This window comes from Plutella xylostella, chromosome 8, assembly GCF_932276165.1.
Source record: "Plutella xylostella chromosome 8, ilPluXylo3.1, whole genome shotgun sequence".
Classification (NCBI taxonomy): domain Eukaryota; kingdom Metazoa; phylum Arthropoda; class Insecta; order Lepidoptera; family Plutellidae; genus Plutella; species Plutella xylostella.
The window spans coordinates 7417151-7442206 of record NC_063988.1 but is presented as its reverse complement, the minus strand read 5'-3'; the positions used below and the strand labels follow the sequence as shown (position 1 = coordinate 7442206).

Below are 25056 nucleotides of genomic sequence, written 5' to 3'. Positions count from 1 at the left end.
TTTATCCAAGTTGCTCACATAGGGAGCACGGTTTGCTTGTAGACATTGCCAGAAGGAGCTTTTCGTTCTCGAGAATCTTTTAACTATATAATTCGGGAATAATATTGTGATCAGTGTGTGAACGAAACGAGCCAGCTGTTCGAAGCGTGTAATTCAAATTGAAACCTCAAACTGCAAGCAGCGGAATACTGTGAAATGATTAAATCAGTGCCGAGTACTTGGTACCGCGTCCAGATGCGGCTGCCGTGTTCCATAATCAAATTGGAAAGGACGTATTCGACGAACCGCTCTATCTCGATCCGGCTCAATGTTTTTATCGTGATTTTCGAAAACTGGAATGGCCGCGTCGATGCAATCACTCTTCTCAGATTTAGCTATCGCAGAATCTCAGCGCAAATTACATTTAGTCCCGTGAAACAAATAACGAGTTCTAAACATCAAAGACAGTCTTTAGAATTAGTGCAAATTGCGCTGCCGAAAACGCTGAACACTTCATTAACCCGGCCACGTGTGGTTTTGACCGATTGCTCCGGCTGAGGGAGTCCAAACACACCATTACATTTACATCCGTGAAGTCTGTGATGAATTCACCGTGAAGAGCCAGGCGCCGCCCCTCCCGTGTACCCGCGGCCACTTCGAGCGCATTTGCATTATAAACGTAGGCCAGACATGGACACGCTACGTTCAAAGACTTTATGTTTCTGTTTTTCTTCTTTAAAAAAAGAGTCTTTTAATTCTCATATTCAGTTAACTTTGCCAATTTTATACTAATCAGTCTGGCTCAGATCAGCATGGCTGTTTTCAATATTTTATCAAGTTCATCTATCATAATGTTGTTCGTAATGTCATCGATGATTTCATTCCCAACAAATCCCCTTTCTTCTGTATTTGATCCGACGCATATTAAAGTGCATCTCATGCGTTCAAATCATTAGTTGTTCCGTCTCTGTTCCTCTTCGCTCGCGTCCTTTTCTCTCCCATCTCCGGAGGCCCATTTATCAACTCTAAATAACAGCCGTGCCTTTTTCTTGTTTGTTTGTTTTTTATTTACTTTATCCATCGGTTGTTCTCTTTGTGTCGTCCTTTTTTATTCGAAATTGATTGTAAAACCCAACTAATGGCCTTTATCTATAAAGGATGCTTCGATGCAATGATAAAATGATTCTGGTAATACTAATTATACGGCTAATGAGAAACAAATTTTATGTAAGGAAGAGTCTACCTCACCATTACATAACATAACAAGTTTATTTTAAAATGAAGGGTCATAAATGTAAATTATATAATTGTACGGCGGCGTAGTAAAACTTGTGGGTTAAATCCCTCATCGAGCGCTGCAATTAATGGAGGCAATTTCGCGTACAAATGCTATTAAAGGTTCGCTATTAAAAGTTTCCAATTTCCCGCGGCAAGGATCGGTTATTAAGCCGGGTCCAGTGCGTGGTCTTTTTACTGCGGGCGCGGGCGCGGGCTCGGGGCTAGCTTTTTGTTCTTCATCATTTATTTATCGTGCGGCGGCGGCGGCGGCGGCGGCGGCCCGCTCTCGAGGACTTCATCCCGGCGGGCCCGCGGTTCACAAAAAAATTCGCCGGAATTTTAAACTTATGTCTGAATCCACCCATTGTCGAGACTGCACGATTTTTAGTTACATTCTTTACTGGTTTCGTCGTAAGTATACTGACTTCAACCGAAAAACGAAATTCAATTGGGCACGCCAGGTATTCCGTTTCATCGTTCTTGGGCAATCAAATTCTTTATCTGGATTCCTAATCTATGTCCATCCATATAAAATTATATCTAAAATCGAAGGGAACCACTAATCATCCGATGATTAGGCTCATTAAAAAAAAACTCAATTCCGTGAACCACGGAAAAGTATTTGAAAAGATGCCGAACCTCAGGGGGGGTCGTCCGCAGACTGATCCCAGCGCCGCCGCCGCCGCACTCGCTCCTCTCATTATGTCTGTCACGCTCTGCCGCAGCTGAAACAAAAGGGACAGAAAAAAACTAAATTAGGATGTTCGTTTGTTTGTGTGCCTTGAAGCCTTTCTTGAGTAAATAAACCGGCCCTCTGAAATTAATTTCGTTTTGTTTCATCGTATCGTCTGGAGCTCATGGATTTACATTGAATGCGGCGAAGGAGCATTTCTTAAGATATTTATGTCGGGGTCCGCGGAGTATGACGTGCGCATTATTCATACAGCTCGGCCCAGCTGGATGCTATTTGGCCGGTTCACCATCTTCACGAAACAGGTTAAAAGCTACTTAGCCGTGTATTTGTTTTGTTAGGATTCTTAAGTGTGTTCATAAATTAGTCGAGTGGGTTTCGACCACCGTGTTGTTTTATTTTGTTGTTAACGCTATCGTATGTGTCATCTGAGCTGCAGTGCCATTTGCTACCTGTGCCTATAAATGTGGTAGAGAGGAGACAAATTGTTGTTAACGGTTACGACGTGGCCGTCCGGCGCTCGCGACGCGGGCCCTCGCTCACCGCGAGCTATCTCCTGTATTTCCTCCGACGACATCGCAATTACATGCAATTTCCTTTTAACTTTAAACACCGAGACGACAGACCTGCTCTATAAAGAACGCTGCTTGCATTTAGATTTATATATCGTTGCAAACCGTAAATATCATCGTAAACAACCTGAAAGTTAATTGTTTCCCCATTTGATTCTGAAGAATTTGAAAAGCTTTAAGGAGTAAGAGTATCGTAATACACATCGAACGGAAAATGTAGACGCTGGCCGAAATCCGATCTAGAAGTCATCATACCAGTCAATATTCTTAGAACATGCGACCGACCGAGGGTGTGTGGTGCTACTGCGTTTAGTTCCAACCCGAACCCAAGCTCTTGTTCCAAACCCGACTCATAACTCATACTTTTCTCCATTCCTTGCAGATCCCAAAGAATCATCATCATCATCATCAGCATCGACCGAGGGCGTGCGGTGCTACTGCAACACGGCCCAGTGCGTGGGCACGGGCTACCTGTGCCGCGCGTCCGCCGCCGGGGGCTGCTACAGCGAGCTGCCAGCGCCGCGCCGCGCGCACCACGCGCGCCACGGCTGTCTCCACCACCTCGCTGACACGTAAGTTGGACTATACTTCCGTCTTGTTGGAAACCCTTCCCTCTTCTATGTCTCATTGGACTGGACTTTTCCTCCTCCCTTAATAACTGAGCGTCTTCCGGTGGGCGCAGCGATTTCCGTGATACATGGTAACTCCTGGCTGTGTGTGCAGTCAGGCATTGAAGTGGTCTAGGATGAAGAAATCTGAAATTTCGGAGAGCCATGCAATGTATGTGATGCGTTATTAGATAACACACCAATCATATTCATTATACTAAATAGCATGGTGCTGGTGGGAACGATTTTTTAGCATAACTACATAGCACATATTATCTGGTGGAAAGGCACTTCATTTATTTTCAAGCAAGAGCACCCCTGGCTCTGAAGTAGAACGATTTATAGATAAAATAAAGTCGAGAAATCAAGCAAGTATTGTATTTGCATATGCGTAGTTATGCATCAACGCATTGATTTGGAATAAACAATTTACGACATGTTGTTTTTCCATCGGTTTGTTTTTACAACGATATGTGCAACTGATAGCGGCGTGTCAAGATTATCTTTGTTTTAAAAGGAGGTTGCGAAGTGCGCCTGCGCAAGCGAACAGGATCCTCTCGTGGGGCACCGCTCAGATTGTATCGACGCTAATTACATGAGTCCAATTAATATGCCTATCACGTCAGCGGCGTGGCATTTGTGAAATGCTGTCCGGCAGTCAACAGGGAACCTACATTCGACTACAAGAATTACTACATTCTAAATATCCTCTTAATACCCACATTATCGATTCTGTTCTTACCTGAATTTTATTATTCAAATTTCATGGCGGATTTAAAATCTTCAAATATTTACAACGATGCTTGTCGTTGCTTTATTTTTTTTATAACCGCATCAGCATAATTATGATTTGTTTTCGGGCATACCGCGGTCTTCCTGTGTTTCTTGTTAACTTTCATCGTGGAATTAATTAACCATTCTTTTGTTATTCGTCGGTACGTGGTGAAGTGCATTGTCATCCATCATTCTGCTTATCACGGTACACGGCCCAACCCGGCCGGCGCACTCAGCGGGTCTCTAGCTCCTATCTATTTGTTTTTGGTCATTTCGAAATTACTTTGCCGGTTTGTTTCATCATTATCATCATTGAAATGATGGCCTTCACTTTAATTTGTCGAACCAGTCAGACTTGACAAAGTGAGACGACTCAGTTGTAAAATAACTCAAGAATAAGTAAAGTCCAAATGCGGACTGTAAGTAATCTTCTTGTCGCGGCAGTTTTTCGTATGTGGTACCATTTATAAAATTCCTCCGATGTTATTTATTATTCAAGCCGAAGCCGTGTCTTGTTTTTATGCGCTGAAATTACCCGCTCGCTTAATTACATCGGTGGCCGGGTCGCCGCGGCCGCTCGCTCGCTGCGAGGAACCTGTTCTTCGCCGGCGCATGCCCGCTTTTATTTGCTTTACATTTTTGCTCCTTTTTGGCAATCTCCCCTCGTGGGCCATTATCTTCGCTAACGATCGCCCCGTCTCCTTCGTTAAGATTTTAATCGAATTCAAATTGAAATTCTTCGCTTTTATCGGCAATTAATTTCGCTGCGGACTTGTTTATAGTCTATATAAAGTGCGGGTGAGTGATGTGGGATCTTTGTCCTCGTTGGTGCTGATAAGAGTGACGGTGGAAGCTTCGCGCAGGTCAGGAGTCAGCCGATAGCCGCGGCCGCCGACCCGGCTCGTCTGCTATCGCTGTAGGCTCACTACCTCGATCACTCTCTACTCCAACCCCTTTCTTTGTCATCGAAACAAAGGAAACTGCGCGCTTTTTAATCACGACCACGTTATCTGAATCTTTGATGTCATCCTCTGATTCATTGTTTTTCAACAAAATCGCCTTCCCTATTTTACTGTTATCTGTTGTGGAGATTTTAATTGGCTTTTTAATTAAGTACTTACGGCCCTTTAGTTAATGTTTATCGTATGATCTTGCAGTTTCATTACATTATTCTCTTTTGTTATGTATAATGTATTTTTAACCAGCACTAAACCTACCTACTTTTAATGAGGCCGTTCATATCCCTTGTAGACTCGTCACATATTTAAGTTTGTATTTATTGTGACGTTTGAGGGGGGATTACAGTAATGAATCATTTGTGTTTTCTTTAAATCTTGAAATAACAAAGACTTTATTTTAAGATTTCACATGAGACTAACAAAACTATCGCAAATGTTCAATAAATATTTATGCTAACGAGAATAACTAACACAGGTATAGTAAAATACTTAACCGCGGGTCGCAGGTCAAAAGCATAATTTTCTTACAACACAACCCGTCTCTTGTACCTTGGAAACATCAGCTGCGTCATTGTATCGATTATTTATTCGATTATCTTTCAATGATCGACGATGACAGGACGCTGCACCGACTTAGACCATGGTTCGTATCTCAGCGGCAGAAGGACCGATGTTGTTTGTTTTGAAATTTGATTTACAATCAGAATGTCCATCGGGCATTGTTCGTTTGTTCAACTCTTTGCTACCAATACTAAAAAGAATGGACTTGGGACAAAGCAATATTTGATTTAGTTTATTTGGTGAGATCCACGTTATTGGTGACTTTTAGTCTTCTGACATAGCCTAATTTTACTTCTACATCTTAGATTTTTTTTTCTTCTGAATCTTAAATATCAGAATAAGTATATAGAATAAGGAATGTGGGAATGTTAGCATCAAATAGCTACCTCGTTCTTCCCACCGATAACCAATGCTGCCAATTTGAAACATTCTGATCCATTTATTTGAACTAATTCAACGATTTATAGAACAACACAAAGATTTCCCATGGGAAAATATGTTTGAAGAATAAAATTGGATCTTCATACATTTGCATGTTCTCAACTATGTCTTCGCTTATGCTAATAACTTTTGAACCAACGTTATTATGAGTAAAAGAGTAAATTTTAACTTTTTTTCCTCAAAATACCTATGTTTCACACGTACAATTAGAATTTAAAATGAATTTAATTGCATAGCAATAAATCTCATCATTAATGTTTCCAAACATCTAACAATTAAGACATGAAACGATTATGTATAAATAAATATTAGTTCTTTCCGTGGGAACAGAGCCTCGAATAAGTATGTTTATAGGTAGGTAGATACTTATATTCTTAGGAAGAAAGGAAATGTATGTTTATTCAGTGATAATGGAAACAAATGTACTTACAATATTAATATATTACTTACTTATCTATTAGTAAATATAGCAATAAGTATCATATTAGTAATACCATATTATTTACTTAGTTTTTTTTCGTATTGAACAAACAGAAGGATTCACTTTCCCAGGCTTTGTATCGATTAAGAGTAATTAGTATTCGTGGAACACTCGAGCATTGAAATTCGAACATGGAATTCTTTTTAAAGATAACCCCCTGCACTTGACATGCGCGCACGCATTATGCGTTTAAAGTGGGCTCGTTGTGCAGCGGAATAATTAACATTTACAAAATATGTGAACTGAACATAGGTAGGTACTTTCGTAGAGTTTCCCAAATTGTAATAGAAGTGGAATTTCAAATGCATTCCTGCTCTAGATTGATTGTAGTTTTTTTGCTACGGACGCCGAACATTCTTAGGTATCGTATTTTTAAGGTTAGCTTTGCCAGGAACTTCTTACAAGATTGCTAGGTTTACCAATTACCATTCACTAATTATTATGTCTGCAAACATCATCACCATCACCCAACAACCGTCCACTGTTGAACCTCTAACAGCCACAACCATCACTCCTCAGGGGTACTTCCTTACTTACTTATAGTCCTGTTACTCCCCTGTGAAGCTTACTCCTCATGGGTAATAACTTCATATCCTAGATAACCATTAACCGTGAACTTTTCCACAATTCCAGGGAGAAGGAGGCGCTATCCCGCTGCCACAACTCACCTAGCGGGGGCGGGGGCGCGGGGGGGGCCTGGGACCACTCGCTGCTGCTGTGCTGCTTCAGCGACCTCTGCAACCATGAGGACAGTCCGCTGGCCCGCGCCCGGCTTAATCTGACGGCTGGAGATGCTGGTAAGGAATCTATATTGATGCTTTTACTCGTTAAAGATACGTGGGTCATTATTCATAAAAAAGTTAAATGACGTTTTAGAAATTGAACTGTTTTACTCTTTTACTCTAACCCAAAACATTTTTTTCTTTGACATAGATTGACAAAACTAAAATATTCAATAGCTAAAACGTCCTATAGATAGACTTGCTATGAACAGGTTACTACGGGGGTACGTTTGTTGTGTACTTTGAAACTGCTCCAAAATCTATCCTCTGTAGAAATTAAAATCTAAAGCTTTTTAATCCCGATAAAATGTATATTAATATAGTAGGTAACTAACCTGCAATTTATTTTTAGTTAATGTGCATTGCACTTCTAGAACCATATCAGCCTTGGTAGCAGCTTGAAATAAGGTCGTAATAAATATAAACAATCCTAGATAACTCGATAATTCGCAATGACTAAGAAAATAAGTGAATCAGTGACCTAGTTTATAAAAAATGTTGTGCAAGTCATCTTATCGTCGCACAAAAAACGTAAGTGTTGAAGTAAATAAGAAACTTAAGCTATTTCAAACATTGCATCCGCTGTATTTACTTATAGCCCCTTGATCGAAGCCGACAATCCGAACCCACAGCCGATTTTATCGACACCGTACCTACTAGTATTTGCTCAGTGATAACATATTTCCCCGAACAAAGATATTCTACACATACACACACACACAAGTAGGGTAATGTAGTCCTGTGACTCACCCGCGAGTCACCCGTCCCGTGTGCTGCAAATGTCAACAAAATACTTTCACAGATGGGTATAAGCAGACACACAATACAATATATGTACTTAAACTGAATACTTTACCTCAAAGATGATGCCATAAGTTTATGTAGTTCATAGAGAAACTGTCTCTGATTGTATGTTTAGGTATTGGTGGAATAGTTAGAGCTCCTAATGAGATCATACGTGACGAATTTGCATTTGTCACGCAACACTGATATGGACTTGTAGATTGGCATCTGTTTGTTGTTAGATTCTTCATAGATTATGAATTTGTGTGACATAATAATAAGAGGTTTGGTGCATGTAAGCTGAGTTAGGAGCTGAAGATATTCTATATATTCTCAGTTGACAGAATCAAACTGTTCAGTTCTGGTGGTGTATGTATACCAAAATGGTTTGTTGGCTCAACATTTTAGATCTTACTTTAATGGATCATTAGCTGTCTATTAGCATCGTACGGCTTCGTTAATGTGCCGTTCAGCTTTTCCTCGAATTTAGCAACTGTGCTTTGAGTATTTAAACCCTACAATCTTAGTAACGGTATTGTTTACCGCAATTTATGCAATTATCAAAATTACTGAAATATAATGAAATATCTACCTATATCTGTAAGGCTTTGAAGTGCAATGTACTTATTACGTTATTAGTCTTTAGGTATATAGATTAACTGTGAAATAGCTGCACAATAATTTATTTATTAAACTGCAATAGTTGATACGTATGAAACGTTGCATTTCTATAAATATCTCTATCCTAGATTAGAAACCGATAGTCTACTAACTAGTGCTTTATCAGAAAAAAAGTGTCCGCGGCGCCACCCGCTCACGTTCCATAACTCACGCACGCCGCACGCAAAACGGTACGCGTCAATCACTCATTCTACTTAACATTCTGATATGATTCTGATGAATAGAATTCGCGTGACAGCCGTAATTAGATCTGCTCATTCGCCAGAACGAATGGGCGTTACAGCGTTTCACTGCTGCTTTCTTAGAAAGTGCATCGTACCGGCCACTACCGCGAAATCGTTTTAGATGCCAAATTATTGCGCCCGAAGTGTTGTGTGGCGATGCAATTGCATACCTTTTTAATTGTTCCAGACAGTTGATACCGCTGATAGAGTGCTTTTTGATATGGGCTATTAATAAAGGAATGCACTTCTGTAACTGTAGTCATCCACTGATAGTTTTGTTATCTCGTCTACAGTGATACGTTTTAAAATTTTACTTTCTTATTAGGTGTTACATTGTTGCGAATCGTACTAAGTCACGCATCAATTCTTTAATTTGCAATGAAACATTATGATTCTTCCGTATTAGACTTAATTTGAAACACAACACAATCAGTTTAGCCATTGCTTGAAATGATATACCTAAGCCAAAAAACACCATCACTTGTAGTTGAAGATTCCATATAGGGCCTGTTTTAGAATCATGATCTCACATTCATCAGCACCTCAATTTTCCAGTCATTGTGATATGGCAAGGTTTTAGTTTCATCTGACCACTGATGGTCCGACCAAGGTACCTTTGTTGATTACCCACCTCTGATTGACACAGCTACATAAACCCTTCACTCAATAACCTCAAATCCTCTCAATTCCAGACAGCAACGCGATCCCGAGCGCGGCGGGCTACTCCAGCGAGGTGTGGTTCAAGGCGGCCACCATCGCCGTGCCGGTGTGCGGCGCGCTCATCCTGTTCCTGTTGGTGGCCGTGGCCGTGCGGCTGCTAAGAGCCGATGCGCTGCTGCAGGCTGATAGGAAGCTCAGGTGTGTATAGGGACATAATACCAGTATTATAGCCCCAGGGCTTGTAGAATACAGGGGTACGTAGAGTACGGGGTATGTTTTACCTGATGTTTGACGTCAACTCATCACTGGATTGCATCGGTGCACGAACGGAGCCTCCCTGAATAAAGCATCAGCAATTTTATGCTTCTTACTTTTTTGCCTAAGATCACTGTCGGCTATCAACAGCAGAGCTTGGCAGGCTCCTTTCTGAACTACCCGCTATATTTTCTTTGCTTTTGTCTTGTCAACTGAAACTGTTACACTTTGTGTCTTTTCTATCCTTTGCTAACATCACTCATTTCTCTATTCCAGGGGCGGCTACATGTCTCCTCTAGCGCAGCACTCGTCGGAGGACGTGAAGAAGGTGTGGGTGGGGGGCGCGGCGGCCCCGCTGCTGGTGGCGCCGGGCGGCCGCCTGGTGGCCGTCGAGCGGGCGCAGCTTGAGCCCCCCTGCCAGCAACTCTGTGATATACAGCGATAGACTACATAGAATCTCTATGGTGGCCCGCCGTGAAACTCCGCAAAGGTTGCATGGATATGTGGACTTCTTCGTGAGTGAACTTTTTGTGCAAGTGACAGTTAATTTGAATTTCGATTTCGATTTCTAGGTTACATTTATTTTTTTGTTATATGCCAGTTTTTTGTGTGGTAATGAACGATGGGTGTTAAGATGTAACAAAACTATTTGTGTTTTTTAAGAAATTGATCTCAATTCGTTTTTGTATATGGGACGCTTGTTCAGATTCAAGATTGTAGTTTTGCGGTGAGGGCCACGTTTTTACCAAATTTACCACTTTGTATATTTAAAATTTACAATAATTAAGCTTTGTGTTCCTTTGTATGTTAATCTTTATGTACTTTAGTTTTAACCTTTATCTCGACTGATATTTTGTAAAAATCTTTTAAGCATGTTGTAATGGCACCTAAAATACACTTATACCTTTATTCCTCATTTATAATGTATATCAATGTTTGCATTGAATTGATCCCGAAGTATAATTTTTTCAGTAAGCTACACCAATGTCACACTAAAATTACTTACCTACCTATTGTATATTTCTATTTTATTTTCTCCGATAGTTTTATTTTCTTTCATGTGAATACCTATTTAATTTTAATGTATTTGTAAATAAGATTTAGATAAGTAGTGCATATATACCAAGAAGTAGATGGATTGGTTGTCTATATGGGAAGTATCAATATGGGAGGCTGTTAGTTTTTGGAATGCAGTTTGCTCGAAAGTTATAGTTTATACTTTTACTAGTCCATGTTTTATCTGATTGTTTAGCTTGTTCTTTGATTGTATTCCAAGTTCTTACAATTTATTTGGTCCTGTTTCGTACCTACATTAATATGATTTTTGCTTTTTATTCCAAAATGAACTCTTGAACTCACATGCTCACCTTCATATTTTAGGTAGCAAACATATTTATGTATTTTCTAAATTATTATTCATATACTTACTATTCAGAAAGTGCCTTTCCTATAATATGCAACATACGAACAAGATCAAATTTTTACATACTTTTATATAAATTAGTTGGGCATCGTATCGTATTGAACAAACTGTAAATAAATATTCTCGTGTTTATTAATTACTTTTGGGAATATTTAAGCTGTAATAAATAGACATTAATTATTGATTCTGTAAAACTATTTGAAAATCAATAAAAAAATACCACCAAATACGTACATAGATAACATAACAACATGCTTCCAAGGGTGCCTTATTTAATGCTAAGCATATAAGAGGTTTACGTACAAGGACTTGTATGTTTAATTATAACTTCTGAAGTGAACATAGGCAGGTCATAATAAATCCACAATTTCTATCTATTATCATTCTATCTATTTTCAGTCGCTGACTGTCGTCGCCGGATGTAATATCATTTTTTTTTATTTTCCTTGTACGTAAATGTGGTAGTACGAAATAAGTGCAAATGGATGAAACAATACTCTTGTTATTTAGCTTATAAATACATACATACTGTAAAAATATTATATAGATTGCTAAGACAATTCTGATGTTTTCGTTACTGTACCTACATTACATCTGTAATTTCAGCCCATTAGCAGTATATTTTAGTCATTATAAAAGATCTTTGTATATATTATTATGAAATGTGTGACCAGAAAAACGTAGATGAATGAAGATTATAAATAAATGAAATTATTTTATTACTGGATATCTTTGTTTCTTTGGAAATCGTTTTTAGACATAAGCCTTTACAAAATTTTACTAAACGATTCTCTGATTAAGATAGGTATACCTTGGCTTGTAACACCCGATTTAATTAAGCACATTTTATTAATTCTCTTTTATCTCGAAAACGGGAAGAGATATCAAAAAAATAACCAAATTTTCATCACCCCCTAGGTATCCACACCCCCCTCTTAAATAACTTTCTGAAGCTGTCAAATAAAATGTGTCTGGAAGAAATCGTTTTCGGACATAAACCTCCTTTACAAAGTTTTGCTAAACGATTCTCTAAGTAAGATATACCTTGGCTATACTTTCTGAAGTTGTCAAATAAAATTTTAACTTGAAAACTGAACTTTACAAAGTAAGCCAATTTTTTTTCTGTTTTTTTTTTTTATTTATTTATTTATAAACATTGCAGTGATACATAGGGTACAGAAGAATTCCCACAAAACCAATATTTTTGGTTTGACTGTGGGTAAACGGTGACATTTTAATTAAGCTGTTATTTAAAAATTAACAAAATAAACAATATATTGACTGTGTCAAGTGAGCAGTGCAAGGAAGGCACCACTCTCAATCATAAGTTTTAGGTATCGTAATAAGTTTTAAGTAAATGTTTTAAATAAAGATAATTTTTTCTCATTTTTAATACTTACCGGTAATTCATTATACAGGGTGTTGCAAAATTGGTATACTAAGCCGAAACCTACATGTGCAGCATGTTATATCTAAGCCCGAAACTGAAATCAGAATTTGGAAATTCGCGAAAAAAAAAAAATTTTTTCCATAGTAAAAGTCACGTGACCAACAAAGTTTCTATGGAAAATGAAATTTTTTATTCGCGAATTTTCAAATTCTGATTTCAGTTTCGGGCTTAGATATAACATGCTGCACATGTAGGTTTCGGCTTAGTATACCCTTTTTGCAACACCCTGTATAATTTGGGTATTTGTTTACAGTGTAGTGAACCGTGGGCGTCAAGAGATGGCGCTAGTGGTCACATTTGAAATCAATAATTAGACTAGACATTCCATTCTGCCAAGTGGCGGGTAGGTGGAGTTTAAGTGGAGAAATAAATGTGAACGGACACGATGAAGTTACGTTGTGCGATAATTTGTAATTTACGTGATATATCGGCCATTATCTGGGATATTGGACATTGCTAAGTTTAGTGTGATTATTTGCTGTCACGGGGTAAGTTTTAAACCATAAGAAATCACCGTAGCTTTGAATCAGTTGCCTACGTAATTTCGGTACTTACTTGTAATAGTTGAACTCGGGTTCGATCCTCACCTCGAGCAAGCTTCCTTTTGTGTTTTTTAGCATTCTTCCACCAAAATAATTATTTGTATATGGTATTTGGTACCTTCCTTGCACAGCCCCTCTTGTGCCGCAAGTATGCTGGATAGGTATTTTATGTTCTTCACTACCATGGCTGTTTACAAGGAGAAGATATTTATGCTTAAGGCTTGCTGGTAAAATGTTACATGTTTCAAAAAGGATTCTATAATCGTGGTTACATTTAGCTTTTGTCTTTTTATCTATAATTAATTTTAAGAATTTTATTTGCATTTTTTCTATCTTTTCAATATGAGTTTTGAATGTAAGTCCATAACAGTGCAGAGAATAACCAATTATACTGTCAACCAGGGCTAGATAAAGACATTTCAATATACTTCTAGGTACTCTAAAGCTTAGTTGATAGAATTTACTTAATAAAATTCTTAATTTGTTCATAACATAATCTACATGTTTGATCCATCCGAAGTTCTCATCTATTTACATTACTTACATACATAGTCTAGTTCAATATTAAGCATATTTTTTTCATAAACCTTCCATGTCATTGCTCCTATTTTAAGGCAATGAAGTGGAATTGTTTTGAATATTTTTACTTGTAACGATTAGATTCGGAAATAGATAAGTAACAAAATGTCAACATTAATTCTTGATATAATAAATTCATATTTTAATTGGTTATAAAATATAACCCAATTTGTTTATTAAGAAAAAGGTAATAATAATAAATAACCAAACTAAATGATGTTGATCTACCGGTTATTATACCTAAACCTAGAAATTTTTTCAGTGTTTTGTAATAATGGCGTATAATCTTCGTATAATATCATCATCATCATCAGCCAATAATCATCCACTGCTGGACATAGGCCTCTCCCAAGGAGCGCCACAACACTCGATGCTCGGCCTTCCTCCTCCAACCACTACCCGCCACCCGCTTAAGGTCGTCAGTCCAGCGGGCAGGAGGGCGTCCCACGCTGCGTTTGCCTATTCGTGGTCTCCACTCGAGAACTCGTCTACCCCAACGGTTATCGGTTCTTCGGCAGATATGACCAGCCCACTGCCACTTCACTTTGCATATTTTGACAGCTATGTCGGTAACCTTAGTCCTCTGACGGATAACCTCATTTCTGATACGATCCATCAGAGAAACCCCAAGCATAGCTCCCTCCATAGCACGCTGAGCGACTTTAAATCGGTGGACCATTCCTACCGTCAGTGTCCACGTCTCTGCACCATACGTCATCACTGGCAGGACGCACTGGTTGAAGACTTTTGTCTTCAGGCTCTGAGGAATGGCCGAGGAGAATATGTGACGAAGTTTCCCGAATGCAGCCCAACCCAGTTGGATGCGCCTTGCAGCCTCCTTGTCGAAGTTGCTTCTGCCTAGCCGAATAGTCTGCCCGAGGTAGACATATTCTTGCACAACTTCGATTGTTGCCTCACCAACGGCGACCGGCTCCGGTTTGATGTGAGCATTGTACATGTATGACTTTCGTCTTGTCCAAGTACATACCGAGGCCTACACGTCGGGAAGCCACATTCAGGCCACTTAGTTCTCAGTTCCTGCAGAGCTTCTGCCATAATAACGATGTCGTCCGCGAAGCGGAGATGTGACATGTACTCGCCATTTATACATATGCCATGTCCTTTCCAGTCCAACGTCTTAAAGACATCTTCCAATGCATTGGTGAACAGTTTCGGAGATATCACATCCCCCTGTCTCACTCCACGTTGCAGTTGGATAGGTCTTGTCTTGTGGTCCTGTACTTGGACAGTCATAGTAGCGTATAATAAACGCCATAATTACAAAACACTGAAAATTGTTATCATATTATGAAACTTAGATAGATACAAACCTTACCAACGTTACAAACGCGAGACATTCTACACTAACGGCTTAGCCAATTTTGAAAAAATATGGCTTAGAACACCCGGGGTAATATTACCTATGACCTAAAAGAAACAAATTGGAAATCTGTTAACCGTTTAGGAGCTACGCTACCACAGACAGATACACAGACACGTTAAACTTATAACACCCCTCTTTTTCGTCGTAGGTTAAAAAAAGAAACAGTGTGATCCGGTTTTATTGCCTCAGACTGATACAAGCTTCGTGGTCTGTTGGTCTGGACTTTGAAAGACTCCCATCTTGTAACAATGCATGGTACCATGAGTCTATTCTGAACTTTGAAAAACACCCATCTTGTGCCGATGCATTAGTACCTATCTATACTTATATCTATTTATAGATGTGGTAGGTATGTTAAATGTTCAGTCGTCTAAACAACTAAGACACAGGAAATGCAGTCATAAACTACTTATTAATAGTCTATTTAAATATATTTTTATGCTGACCACGTAAATATAACTTGGCCTACAATACTTAATTATTAGTTTGATTTCACATGATAGGTGCTTACTGATTGACTGGTTTCTTATCTGTGTAATTAATTTACAAGTTATTAGTTCATAAATACATATTTTCGAAGCTACTACCGCTGTCTGATGTTATATAAAGACAATCTCATAAAAAAACAACATCAATTTAGTCTTGAAAGTCCCATAAAGTAGTCGAAGTTTAATAAGAAAAGCGCTACTTTTTGTGTGAACTTTTTTGTTAAAGAACTATAACGATATACCTACTACCTATATCTTTCAGTGTTTACTGAAAGAACCATAGTATTGAAGTTTTCTTTACTTACTAGATTTAAATCCCATTGTTAGTGTACAATGTCGAAGGGTAGCGGCGAAGGGAGGGTGGTCAATTTTGATCATCTCGTTTTTTGGGTGGCTAACGCGAATACGGTACGTAAAAACCTATGTAGTAACTCATGTACGGTGGCCTGCGCCTAAAAGTATACAGGCGGAGTTTTTAAAATAGCGATCTCAAGCTCACGTGTTGCTCAAGCACATCCACATAAACACCACTGCTACACATATCACAGACAACACGTCCCCGGATTTATAACAGATGTAGCTGGTCCCTTCATCATCAGGGATCGCTATTTTAAAAACTCCGCCTGTATACATTTAGGCGCAGGCAACCGTACATAATGGTATAATGTTCAGTAGTTAAATTATGATACGAGGGTGAAATTTCTTCAATACTAATAATGCACAGTTGAAAGAAAGTTCAGTTCAGTTTCAATATATTTATTAATCATAATAAATCATACAAAATTTAACTAAGTTAAAAGGTAACTCATATACATAATGTTATAATGTTCAGTAGTTAAATTAATTATGATACGAGGGTGAAATTTCTTCAATACTAATAATGCACAGTTGAAAGAAAGTTCAGTTCAGTTTCAATATATTTATTAATCACTAGCTGTTCCCGCGCGCTTCGCTTCGCCTTAAAAAGTTTTCCCTTGGGAATTCCGGGATAAAAAGTAGCCTATGTTCTTTCCCAGGGTCTAGACCGTATGTAGGTATACCAAATTTCATTCAAATCCGTCCAGTAGTTTTGGCGTGAAAGAGTAACAGACAGACAGACACAATGACACAATGACATTATAACATCGAATGACGCGGTGGCGAGGGTCTTTGAAGAGTTTTTTACGAACATTCCTTTAGAGACTACGTGTAACCTGGATTCTTCGGCTGCAGCAGCTGAAACCCTGACGAAGGAGAACGCACCTTCAACCGATAAGGAATTTAAATTCAGATATATTAATGTCGCAGGCAACTGCTTTAATCTTCTGTTTGATTGAACCACTAGCCCGTTCATTGGATGGCGCTGTTCAGTTGTATGACTAGGCCGATCGTTGGTTGTACAAGCGTCACAAAACGTCCAACTAGTTAGCTGACTTAAAATCAGTCAGGTGGTGAATAAAACAAATATGGCGTCTAACAGCTAACAGCTGACACAATAAGCACCTATATTGTTAGTTTTTTGCAAATAAATTAGCTTTAAAGTGCGTTATTTGTGTTAAAATAGTGTGACAACATGAATTAACCTATTATTACGCCGCGGGCGGATAGTTTCAAAGAAAAAAAGTGGCGAAACTGGATAATTATGAACAACAATATGAAGGTACGTTTATTGTTATAGTTTAGTTAATTTGTGAGATAAGAGCTTTGTAACATAGTCTTTTTGTTGACTCTTGTCTCGTGATGTTCACCCTAACCACGCAATACAAAGTTTCTATACTATATCCGATTCAACGACTTCGCTGAATGACGTTCAGTCAAGACGCCGAACGTTACAATCAACGACTTGACGAGTTGTCCTTTAGTCATACAACTGAATAGCGCCATCCAATGAACGGGCTAGTGGTTCAATCAAACAGGAGATTAAACCAGTTGCCTGCGACATTAATACATTAACTATTATAAAAACATTTAAGTCATTAAATATGAAGAAAACTGAAAACTTGTGGGGAATGTCAGTTAAATTTGTTCTTTCTATTATTAATAAAATCGCCCCAATTTTGGCTAACATCTTTAATAAATGTATCGCTGAAGGTGTGTTCCCAGATCTTATGAAATTTTGTAAAATTATACCTCTGTTCAAAAGTGGGGATATGGAGGACCCTGCAAATTTCAGGCCTGTCTCGGTTCTTCCAGTTTTGAGTAAAATATTTGAGAGGGTCATACTCAGTCAGATGCTTTTGCATTTCAATGATGCTCGATTGTTTCATAGCCAGCAGTATGGTTTTACAAAAGGCAAATCAACAGCCGATGCCGGTACTGCGTTGATTAAGCACATATTTGACGCCTGGGAAGACCATCACGATGCTATTGGAGTCTTCTGTGATCTGTCGAAGGCGTTTGATTGTGTAGACCATCAGACTTTAATTTTGAAACTTAGATACTATGGAATAGGAGGAAAGGCTTTAGATTTGATATCTTCATATTTAGACAAGAGACAACAAAGGGTCGATATTAACAATACTAAATCACAGGGGGCTCATGTAAAAATAGGCGTCCCTCAAGGATCTATTCTAGGACCATTTTTATTCCTCATTTATATTAATGACTTGCCTTTTATGGTTGAAAAATTGACTAATATAGTTTTATTTGCTGACGATACTTCTTTGCTTTTTAAAGTTAAAAGAAGAGAAAATAATTTTAATGAAATTAATTCAATTCTATCTGACATACACGATTGGTTTACCGTTAATAATCTTCTATTGAATTCTAAAAAAACGAAATGTATTAAATTTACACTGCCGAATGTTAGACAATGCGAATAAATTGGACCTAGTTAATGATACTGTCTTTCTTGGGATGACTATAGATTCAAAGTTACAGTGGGGACCTCACATTGAAAAATTGGCTGGAAGGTTGAGCTCCGCAGCTTTTGCTATACGGAAAATTAGACAACTGACCGACGTTGAAACCGCCAGAATAGTTTACTTTAGTTATTTCCACAGCTTATTATCGTATGGAATTTTGCTTTGGGGTAGAGCAGCTGATATTGAAACGATATTTGTATTACAGAAAAGAGCCATCCGCTCTATATACAAACTTGGTTCCAGGGATTCATTGAGAGAACTATTTAAAGAAATTAACATCCTTACAGTTCCATGTCAGTTCATTTTTTCCAATTTAATGTATGTACGAAAGAATATTTCAACTTTTGATACAATTGGCAGTAATCATGACATTAATACTAGGAACAAGCACAAGCTGGCTTTTCCAGCGATGCGTCTAGCGAAAGTTAATAAATCGTTTTTAGGATACTGTATTAGATTTTATAATAAGCTTCCAACAGAAGTTACTCAAATGCCAGAGAATAAGTTTAAGTGTTACATTAAAGAGAAACTCTTTAAAAAAGCTTATTATAAAATTGATGATTACTTAGAGGACGTTAATGCATGGCTGTGATAACTAGTTAGCTCTGCTCATATTATTATAATTATTATTATAAAGCTTATAAGTATTGTATACTAACTAGTATTAAGTCTTTTTTTTGAAAAGATGGCTCAGGAGTTTCTTGCCTCCGTTCTTCTCCTTAGACAGAAAGAGCCCCCCTTATCCGAACGGAGAGTAGTTTGTAAAAATTGACGTTCATCAGAAAATTTTATATTTTTACGATGAATAAAAATTTTGAGTTTGAGTTTATGTGTCTATCACGGGTTAACGTAGTAGTAATACGCTAGCATTGTACGATACTACACAAACATATGGAAAAAGAACAGCGCCAACGTAGTAATTTGTCATACTAATTACTATCGAATTACGCTAGCGATTTGAGTTGAAAGCACTCATGATCGAGGCCCCTACAATACTTACCATGTTTCTGATACTCCAGGCATCGAGTTACTTCGTGTCCCGGCTGGGGTTCCGTCCGCTGGCAGTGCGGGAGCCCACGCCCGAACGCCCCGTGCTGTCCCGGGCTGTGAGGCTTAATAAGGTAAAATTTAGGAAAAAAATATAACGAAATAACATCTTTAAAATAGTTTTCACATTCACATCACATTCCATAACAGACAAAATGTGATAGATTTCTCGTCGACCTTCTAATAAAAGTTCCATGTCTAATGCAAGCCACCAATACCCTACTACTCTACAACATCCGCTCCTAAACACAGATAACAATCATCTTCGATTCGCCAACCTCTCCCGCCCCGCACCCCATCACCGAAGACCTGTCAGCCCACGGGGACTTCGTGAAGGACGTGTCGTTCGCGGTGGAAGCTCTTGACGCGCTGGTAGCGGCGGCCGAGGCCGGCGGGGCGCGGGTGCTGAAAGGAGTCACGGAGGAGGCCGATGAAGACGGGGTAGTCAGGTTTGCTGTTTTGCAGACGGTGAGTTGCGTTTTTAGTTCAAGATCTTTGCATGATTTGCTGTAGGTAAGAATATAACTGTTCAGGTAGCCAATACTGAAACAATAATACATACAATAGAGTTCATTTTTCAATGATCCTTTAGGTGTAGGCTACACGTCAGTAAATATCGTGATCCGACAGTATATACTGACGGATCACAATGTATATCTTGCGTGTAGCGCTCGCATTAGACTCTCTCTCGTAAATTGTGTGGAGTAGCCAGGTGCTTGTTCTATTACTGCTTTTCTGGTACTGGATCAAGAGTTTAAAAAAGAAAAATATGTCTTGCTTTTATAACAGTTTTGTTTAATTGGTTCATATTATAGCTATAGGTATTTTAATATGCTATAGAAGACAAAAATACCTAGAAAATTGGGTACAAAGTTAGTTGTTTTCAGTACGGAGACAACACCCACACTCTCATCGACCGTTCCAAGTACAACGGGGTGTTCCTGCCGGGGTACCGCGCCGTGGCGGATGACGACGTACTCAATGAAATACTGTGAGTGTAATATTCAGGTTGTTTTTAATTCATGATACCCCGATTACACTACTGAGTAGAGTGGCCAAGACAGTATCCTCGGCGAAGCAGTCGTTCAATTGCTAGCCGTTCATTGGCCGATACTGTCTCGCCACTCTACTCGGTAGGTGTAATCAGGGTTTAAGCGTCCGTCACGCGTGTGAGAACGCAGAGGTTGGGACTGCTCGCGTATATTTTCAAATTAAAATGGTGCCATAATTTACTTGAAAGTATACAAGGCCATTACGCACTAATCGCGTATATTTTCAAGTAAGTTGGGCCAAAATTATGGGTTGAAAATATACTGCAGCAGTTACCACTGCGTACTAATCGTGTATATTTTCAAGTGCCAAGCGGCAATGCGAGCACTTGAAACTATACGTGAATAGTTACCAGGTAGTTATTTTGAATGGTTGCTCTCTCTTTCTTTCATGTGAAATAGTAATAAGTATGTTGCTTTCTAAACATTTCATCATCATTCTGCACTTGGCATTGTTTTCGTAACGTTTTTTTTGTTTACATTGTACAGTTAAAAAGTAAATTGATTTAAATTAAACTGTAGAACTGTTGTAAATAGTAAAAATTATCTCAGAAGAGGGTGTAGAACAATTCATAAAGACAATTACGGTGAATTCATAACTTGATGAAATATTTAATATTATGTGTGTAAGTAATAGGTCTATAGAGTAATACCTACTACACTCACGAGCAATGAATAAGTCCAAGTAGCAAAAAGTCAACACCAAATGACCCAATTTTTTTAAAATAATATAAAGATGCGCTGTTAAATGTACTTTAATATTGCCGACAGCGTCATTAAGCTAGTCTTTTCCGTTTCGTCACTGGAACTTTTTCATTGCTCGTGAGTGTAGTAGGTATTACTCTTAATTCATATAAATAATAAGATATTAGTATTCTTACTTGCAAGTATGATTGCTATTAATATCATTTTATCAATCAAATTAGAGCTTGTTCATATTTTTTTACTAACATTCTATAGGTGTCATACCTAAGGCATAACAACTAAATTGTAGTCATGTACATTTGAACATTTACCGAAATAGTTAAGTAAATCAGAATCAGCATGTAGGTATAAATTAGTTATATGTGACAAGTAGGTACGTCAATCAAGCAATGTGCGTAATAGCAATGTATATTTTCAAGAACGATTCAGTAAATCCCAACTTGAAAGTATACGCGATTAGTACGCACAAATCGTGTATATTTTCAAGTACAATATTTATTTTTTTCACTTGAAACTATACAGTGCTAGTACACTATGGGTGCGTTCTGACCTTGTATAGTTTCAAAACACGCGTCCGTCACACCACTCGCTTTGATACTTCGCCGAAGTAAAGTTCGGTTAAGTAAAAAATTGTTTTTGCTAAATTCTTTTTTGGAGTATAATGGAGGATGGAGGATAATAGTTAAAACGTCCTACAACTCTTCTATGAATGAGGGGGTTAATATAACCAACATGTTCCAGATCGTCGACGAAGCTGGAATACATAGATCACGTTGAAGGCAACATGGAAGACGGTACCCTGGAGTCATCCGTAGCTTGGTATGAGAGGAACCTCAATATGCAGAGGTTGGTATTTTATATTAAGTTATACTGCATACTTACTTTAAACACCAAGAATTTTTGGTTGCACGAAGAGTGACTATACCACGCTATTCCTTTCAGTACGGTGACAAACCCTGAAGTTTCACCGTGTAGAATTTCAGTATACATATATGAATTTACAAAAGAGGTAGAGAAAAAGTTGTTTAGAATAACGATAACAATAATCCCCCCACGTCTTCTAATAAATCTTACCCTAAACCCCTACCATTACATATTCTACTAAATCTTTTATCAGATTTTGGTGTGTGGACTACAAGCACGACCTGGTCCCGTACTCCTGCATCAACTCCGCATCCGTAATCAACAAAGAAGAGACGGTCCTTGTAAGTTATTGTAAATTAGCATATTACTTCAGAGCTGAGTAAATTAAGACTAAAGCCTTGTATCCACGTGAGCCTGCTCAGGCAAATGAGCGGCGCATTTGGCCGAGCCGCACTTGCTCAAGTGGATACAAGGCTTAAAGTGTGCTAAAGTCTATTAGATTTATTTGCAGTTTTGTGTACAAAACACTGGTAATTTTTAGGTACCTAGTAGAACCTAAAAAATGATCCCTTACACAGTTTTCACCTAAGAACATACATAGTATAGCGTGCCTCCTTAGATAATATTAGTACTACATGCATAAGTAATCATGACTCAATTAGGTACAATGTAAGCACTTTCCAGCTATCCATGAACGAAGCAGCCAAAGGCCTGCGCCCATCAAGCAAGGCTACAGACTTCGTGAAAGCACTAGGCTCTTCAGGAGTCGAACACATAGCGTTGTACACTGACGACATTATTGCCACAGTGAGTAAACAACACTGGTCATTTTAATTAACTTGCATTTGTAGTAAATATTATGTTGACTTGCCTGCGTAGCTGTTATTTCACCTTGATTTCGAGACTCGTATTAATACAACTTGTGATAAACAACCGTCTACATACTTAGTTGTTAGTTACTTGGTGCGACATAACTTGACTCAAAACGCTATGTTTTTATGATCGTAGTTCTCAATAATTTATCATACATACATGTTTAATGCTACATGGTTGTATGATAAATTATTGAGTAACTACTACGTTCATACAAACACAGCGTTTTGAGTAAAATTAAGTCTCACCAAGTACCTACCTACCTTTAGCTGCCTAATCGCGGATCCTTTCAAGTCAATAAGTTTAAATTGTGTTCACTTCAGATTGATATAATTAATTATAAAAAACAAAAAAAAACACACACACTCACGCCTTGTACTAATGTACTCCCTTGCGGGGTAGGCAGAGGTGCATTGCTGCACCCACTTTTCGCCAATATAATACCTATCTCCGTTTCAGCTACAACAAAATTTACAATTTATGAATACACAATCAACGATCTAATAAAGACCTTCTAACATTAAACTCACATTTCCAAACCTTACCAGATGCGAGCTCTAAAGTCCCGGGGCGCCGACATCCTAGTGTTCCCGGACACCTACTACGACATCATCCGGGACAAGCTACAACACTCGTCTCTGAACGTGGCCGAGGGTGTGGACACTCTCAAAGAATGCCACGTGCTGATCGACTTCGATGAACGAGGGTACATGCTGCAAGCGTTTACGAAGCACTTGCAGGCGCGGCCCACTGTCTTCATCGAGATTATACAGAGGAGGAATCACAGGGTGGGTGAATAGAAGTATCTACACAACACACACACACACACACACACACACACACACACACACACACACAAAGTTGTCCTTCAAGACTGCAGGATAAAGGCGGGCGGGAGTCATAATACAAAAACGCCCAGGACCCGAGAGCAAATATTTGCTCCTGCCAGGGATTGAACCTGAGACCCTTGGCACAGCAGTCAAAGTTTGTATATGACCACTGCGCTATCTGGTTCTCTAAAACATCAGCAAATAATCTGTAATGTCTCTCTAAGTCACAAAATACATCCTCCCTCATCCGACTACCGAATGGCGTAGTGGTTAGTGACCCTGACTACTGAGCCGATGGTCCCGGGTTCGATCCCCGGCTGGGGCCGATATTTGTTTAAACACAGATATTTGTTCTCAGGTCTTGGATGTGCCCGTAAAATGGCAATAGGCCCGCCCCCTATTACATTGGGACTAACATAACACTCTGGCGAAAAGTGGGTGCAGCAATGCACCTACTCTGCCTACCCCGCAAGGGAGTACATTAGTACAAGGCGTGAGTGCGTGTTTTTTTTTTTCATCCGACTACTATACTGGTCGTGTATAAAGTCGTCTTCAGTCCAACAATAAGTATTCCTTTGCGCTTTAGCGAGCTTACCAACAGAAATGATTAAGTTCCTACTTGACGATTTTTGGTTTATTTTCAGGGATTTGGTGCTATGAACTACAAGTGGGTTTTTGAAGCTATTGAACTGCAGGACTCGAAAAAGATTACCGAATAGGTACCTTACTTAGTACTTCTACTTAGGTACCTCCTCCTCTAACAATGCAATTAACTAACGTGAAGAATATGATTTAATAAATATCTTGTAACATTTTTTATGCTTTTGTATAATTTTGACTTCCAAAAATACCTAAGTAGGTACCTAGTAGGTATCAATACCTAATGCTCTTTGTATATTCTGAGATTTAAGTAAGTAAGGAGTTAATTTTAATTTGATAAAAGTACTGTAAGTATTTATGCAATAAATTCTCGAAAGTTCTCGTAGAGTGTCTACCTAAATATTGCGCCATATTTTGAAATAAGCTAATAAACATTTTAATAAGTACCTATATATACCCACAAATAGATATCTGCCCGGACCGGACTCAAACCTACACCGCGTGGGGTAGAGACTCTTAACCAACACATCTATACAAGATTTTTCCGGTTCCAATACCTCCTTACCTTCTGAAGCAATTAAACTATAAGATGGAAAAGAATTTGAAAACCTTTGCACAATCGGCAAAGGTTTTCAAATTCTTTTCGATCT

The 25056-nt window shown here is 38.6% G+C and overlaps 2 protein-coding genes across 2 annotated transcripts in view; both read left to right on the top strand.

The window, feature by feature from the left end:
- The window catches only part of LOC105385635 (BMP and activin membrane-bound inhibitor homolog), a 42337-nt gene extending 32035 nt beyond the window's left edge, over positions 1-10302 (top strand). Inside the window, exons 2-5 of the mRNA XM_038114912.2 lie at positions 2903-3092; positions 6978-7141; positions 9507-9672; positions 10006-10302. Of these exons, the coding sequence (XP_037970840.2) occupies positions 2903-3092; positions 6978-7141; positions 9507-9672; positions 10006-10174 (689 nt within the window). The 3' untranslated portion in view covers positions 10175-10302. The remainder of the gene's footprint in view (positions 1-2902; positions 3093-6977; positions 7142-9506; positions 9673-10005) is intronic.
- A 5396-nt stretch (positions 10303-15698) lies between these two features.
- On the top strand, positions 15699-24536 carry LOC105385623 (4-hydroxyphenylpyruvate dioxygenase-like). The gene is made up of 9 exons (XM_048622368.1): positions 15699-16003; positions 19458-19559; positions 19738-19953; positions 20373-20476; positions 21981-22085; positions 22357-22444; positions 22788-22910; positions 23525-23764; positions 24451-24536. The coding sequence occupies exons 1-9, from the start codon at positions 15929-15931 to the stop codon at positions 24523-24525; spliced, it is 1128 nt and encodes a 375-aa protein (XP_048478325.1). The 5' UTR covers positions 15699-15928; the 3' UTR covers positions 24526-24536.
- Positions 24537-25056: the final 520 nt, after the last annotated feature.

Coding starts and splice junctions, on each gene's coding strand:
- LOC105385623 (XM_048622368.1), top strand. CDS start 15,929: ATGTCGAAGGGTAGCGGCGAAGGGAGGGTGGTCAATTTTGATCATCTC. Junction 19,954..20,372: donor GGTTTGCTGTTTTGCAGACG/GTGAGTTGCGTT, acceptor AGTTGTTTTCAG/TACGGAGACAACACCCACAC. Junction 23,765..24,450: donor TACAGAGGAGGAATCACAGG/GTGGGTGAATAG, acceptor GTTTATTTTCAG/GGATTTGGTGCTATGAACTA.